Source organism: Pteropus vampyrus, unplaced genomic scaffold (genome assembly GCF_000151845.1).
Source record: "Pteropus vampyrus isolate Shadow unplaced genomic scaffold, Pvam_2.0 Scaffold121, whole genome shotgun sequence".
Classification (NCBI taxonomy): domain Eukaryota; kingdom Metazoa; phylum Chordata; class Mammalia; order Chiroptera; family Pteropodidae; genus Pteropus; species Pteropus vampyrus.
In genome coordinates, this window is record NW_011888902.1 from 431,417 (window position 1) to 435,878 (window position 4,462).

General features: G+C 37.1%; 1 protein-coding gene across 1 annotated transcript in view; it reads right to left on the bottom strand.

The window, feature by feature from the left end:
* Nucleotides 1-4,462, bottom strand: part of USH2A (usherin) — a gene marked incomplete at its 3' end in the record, with an annotated part of 612,524 nt that overhangs the window by 427,407 nt on the left and 180,655 nt on the right. Inside the window, 3 exon segments of the mRNA XM_011366141.1 lie at nt 148-317; nt 2,039-2,308; nt 3,349-3,843. Of these exon segments, the coding sequence (XP_011364443.1) occupies nt 148-317; nt 2,039-2,308; nt 3,349-3,843 (935 nt within the window).

Genomic DNA, 4,462 nt, shown 5'->3' on the forward strand with positions numbered 1-4,462 from the left:
GTACATAAAACATTATTTGAGGAAATAAATGCCCCCTTTAAGGAATGCATAAGGGAGAATTCTGTCACTAAATTCTGCAAACTCAGAAAATATCAAAATGAAGACATAATTCAATTCTGAAAGGACATTAGTTGAAAACAGTGATACCTGTGAAAACACCACTGGAATAAATTGTGGAGGCGACCGTTCAGAAAGCATAGTGACGTCATACCCCACAACTTCTCCTCTTGTCATGTTATCTGCGGGCTTCTCCCAGGACACATTGAGAGAGTACGGTGAGAGGGACGACACTGAAGGAGGGCTCATGAGGACGGGCTCTGTGAACGACAACGACAACAATGGCAAAACGAGGAATGCTGTGCTCGCAGCCTTTGCAAACTGAATCCACACAGTTACTCTAATTCTGAAATATCCCATTCCTGACATAATGTTCTGATTTTTAAAAATCAAGTGATATACTGCTGTGTATAAAAGTTATTCATTTCTTTAAAATATCTGTAAGTATTTTCTCCAACTTCATATCACCAGCAAGGACATTTTTTTATTTACAAAGTAAAAACCATCTAGGAATTTGCCTGAATTCATAAAGATAACCAGTAGATAACTGGGTGGGAAACCGTAGGTCTGATGAAGTATTTAAAAGGAGAAATAACAAAACAGAATATGTTTCAGTCCACAAAGTTCGGAACGATGCATAGTGACATATTAAATTTCTTATGTAAAGAAGTATTTCACTGAGCCAAACTGATGCAGCTGGGAGAATACGGCTCTTCAGGAAGAGGCAAGTCTAAACTCTTCTCAATAACCCCAAAGAAATTTTTCAAGTTTCCAATAAATCTTAATTGAAATGTGCAGGGTGTACACACACAGACAATCTTCCCCTGCCACCCCTGAGAGCTTCACGTGGATTTAAATGTGCTAACGAAAGGTGTATCATCAGAGGGCATCTTCATACTGCCATTAGCCAGTGACCCATAAGATTATGAGGGTCCAGGACTCAGTATCACCCATTACTTGCCACTTCTGACCTTGATGTTCCCCTTCCAGAATTGCCATGGCTCATCGCTTGTGCTATCACGGCACTATTATTTGTCCAAGATGGCTGCTCATCATCAAGGGATACTCAAGCACAATGCACATTTTATTCATGAAACGATTCCCTTGGGCATCAACCTACAGCTACCCTTGACCTCCGCAGTCCTAACAGGTCTTAGTTAAATCAGGACCTGGGTTTCTTCGGATAGCCATGAATTCAAAGCATTAACAAAAGTGTATTGTGCATGTGTGTGTGTGTGTGTGTGTGTGTGTGTGTGTGTGTGTGTGTAAGGATAGGTGGATAGGTAGATAGATAGATAGATAGATAGATAGATAGATAGATAGATAGATAGATATAGATATAGAGATATATAGATATAGATATATGGTAAAACTCACAGAATTTGAAGTGTTGTTCATGTAAAGAGTAAGGTGGAAGATCCACGATATCTCATTTGCCTTAGTAAAGATAAGTTAAGAAAATTAAAACTTTTCACCTTCCTTCCATATTGCCAACTGCTTATAAGCACACTTGTGAATGATAGATTTTGACATCCAGGATTGTGCCATTAGGTACGATCTAGAAGCTAAACTATTTGTTTTGGAATGAGAAACAAAAAACAAAATCAGGTTTGTGAAGATGTGTAACAGGCATCACGCTGAATGTGAATTGTGCTGAATTTGGAGCAAGAGGGGACGCATGGCCAAACTACTTTAGGGCCAGAAACCAACTGCCATTTTGGCAAACATTCTCTAAAGACTATGTTTAAGTCATTTTCCCCCTTGCAGTAATAGCTAAAGCGTTTTTCCCTTTTGAACTTACTGCAAGTACTTTATGACCTTGGGTTATCTATACAATCAACCGATGCATTAAATTTCTCGTTGGCTTACATAAGTTTATAATTCTTGCTTTTCAAATGCACTTTAGTGGCGTTGACACTAATTTAGGGCAACATTTTCATTCAGGAGTTTTAAAATCAGAGTCCAAAGCATTGATCTTCACCTGATTCTCCCGTTCTTCCTGAGGTCCAGGCAGAGGACACGCTGCCGGCCATGTTCACAGCCAAGACTCTAAACTCGTACTTGGCATATGGCTCCAAGCCAGTGATGGCTGTGGTTGTCTGAGGAGGTGTCAGTGCATTTTTACTGGCTGATTCTGCAGACGGGTGAGGACTGAGCCAGCCACTGCTCTCAAATACCCGACTTTCCGCTGTCGAGGGTTCTCCGTCGGATTGTAATCGTTTCATATATACTTCATATCTTATAATTATTCCTAGAAAAGTAAAACAATAAACCAAGATGCCTCATCAGACAAACACACTATTTTGGGGTGGGCTAGGGCTAAGTCAGTTGAAATGGGTTGGCTTTTCATTATTTTCTCACTAGATTACCTGTGCAATTCCTTAGATAATAGATTCATCTAGATAATCTAGATAATAAAAAACAACAAACTGATGGTAGATGAATGTATAAAATACTACTAAACAGCATATTCATGGGAAAAACAAACCAAAAGGAAAGCATACAAACATAAAATAACTATAATTTATAACATTTAAATTCAATATTTTTTCAGGAAGAATGGTCATACTTTCTACTAAGAATAGCTACTTCTTTATGGAAATTTTCTTATCATACCTCCAATTATATATTTTCAAATTCGGAGATTTTAATTTGATTATCTGTTTAACATAATCATATAATGTTTAACATTATCAAATAAATATTAGTATATTATAGTTAATTTCTACTCGGTCTTATCAAACTTAAATAGTCTAAGAAAAAAGGTTTTGCCATAATATGTACATAATATTAAGTTACTAAAAATCTATGAATGTGTATCTGGCCTATATAACAGGGTTCAATTGTATAAACACAAAAATTAACTTAATGGAGTCCACTAGCCTATATACATATTTTTTGTATTATTTTATATCCTTTTCTTGCCTAAAAGAGAAAATTTACTGCTTATGGGCGCCCTAACTTGTGACACAGTCAAATATAATGCATTTCATAAGTGAGTTTCAAATTAGAAACATAATTTGTGTTGTGGCAGATGTCATTAAGAGCAAAGATAATATTAGCCTTTTAAGGGGCAATTTAAATGAATGGAATTTGTTATTAAAGAAATACACTTGTTCTACTAACCAGGACAAATAGGATCTTATATCTTTAGAAATTGTTTCTCAGTTATTATATCCTGCAGTTATGAAAATGAATACAATCGCCAGACTCTTATCGCACAATTCCAAGTGCCTAGATTCTAATTCACGTTTTGCCCAAGAAGAGGAAATCTAGGCCTTGGATTCCTACCATTTGGTTCTGTCGGTGGAGACCATTCTACGTGAAGTTCTGTAGAGCTGATCGTCCATACTCGGGGGGGACCCAACCTCCGGGGAGGTGCCTGGGCTGTGGTCACTGTGATGGGTGAGCTGTGTAAACAGCCCCCACTAGTACACGCCTGCACGGAAAACCGGTACGTGGTGAATGGAACCAGATTCCACATGGTTGCAAAGGTTTCTTGACATTCATAGGGAACACATGGCTGGACGTCATCTAAAGAAGCACAGGACAGGATATATTTCTCTACAGGACCAGAACGATTTGAAGGTGCAGTCCAGGTCAGTGTCACAGAGTTTGAGCTAATAGGAATGATATAACTTAAGTTCAAGCTTCCCTCCGGGATCCCTGGTTTTGTCCTGTAGGTGACAGCTGCACTCCTTGTTGACCCATGCACATTGTTGGTCTCGATGTAATAGGAGTATGAGGTATACGGTGACAGGGCAGTGTCTAAGAAGTACTGGATATCTGAAATTAAAAGAAAAAAGAGAATATTTACATTCCACAAATTGGTAAGGAATCATTTCTGTTTTCTTATATAACTTAACTACATAAACTATACCAATCTACTCTTTTGAATTAGAGTATAGTAAATACTTCAAAAGCTGAAATAAAGCAAATACTGGTTACTTTTATTGTGCAGTTTAATGGAAGAAAAGTGTCTTTTATAATGAAGAATACTGAGAAGTTTAAGATCTTGTTTTGTACTTTATATGATACTGTCTTTTTTATAGAATATGTAAAATAAAGGTTTTTTTTTTCAATTTTCTGATACAGAAATAACTATTTTTTCTATGTAACCTATTTGCTTGTTAAACACTAATGCACTGGACCAAGCATAAGCAAAGCACTGCCACAGGTCACGTCTGTCACCTGGCCAACAACTTGACTAGAACCCTTCCTGAATTTCTGACCCACAGAAACTGCAAAATTACAAATGTTCGTTGTTACTATAAGTTGCTAAATTTTGGACACATATGTTATCAGCAATAGAGAATTTATAAAAGATAAGTCCTGGATAAATAGGATTTCGAGACATGAAGGATTGTGAAGAGAGAGCAGGGAGAAAAAAGTTAAAAACAAAAAA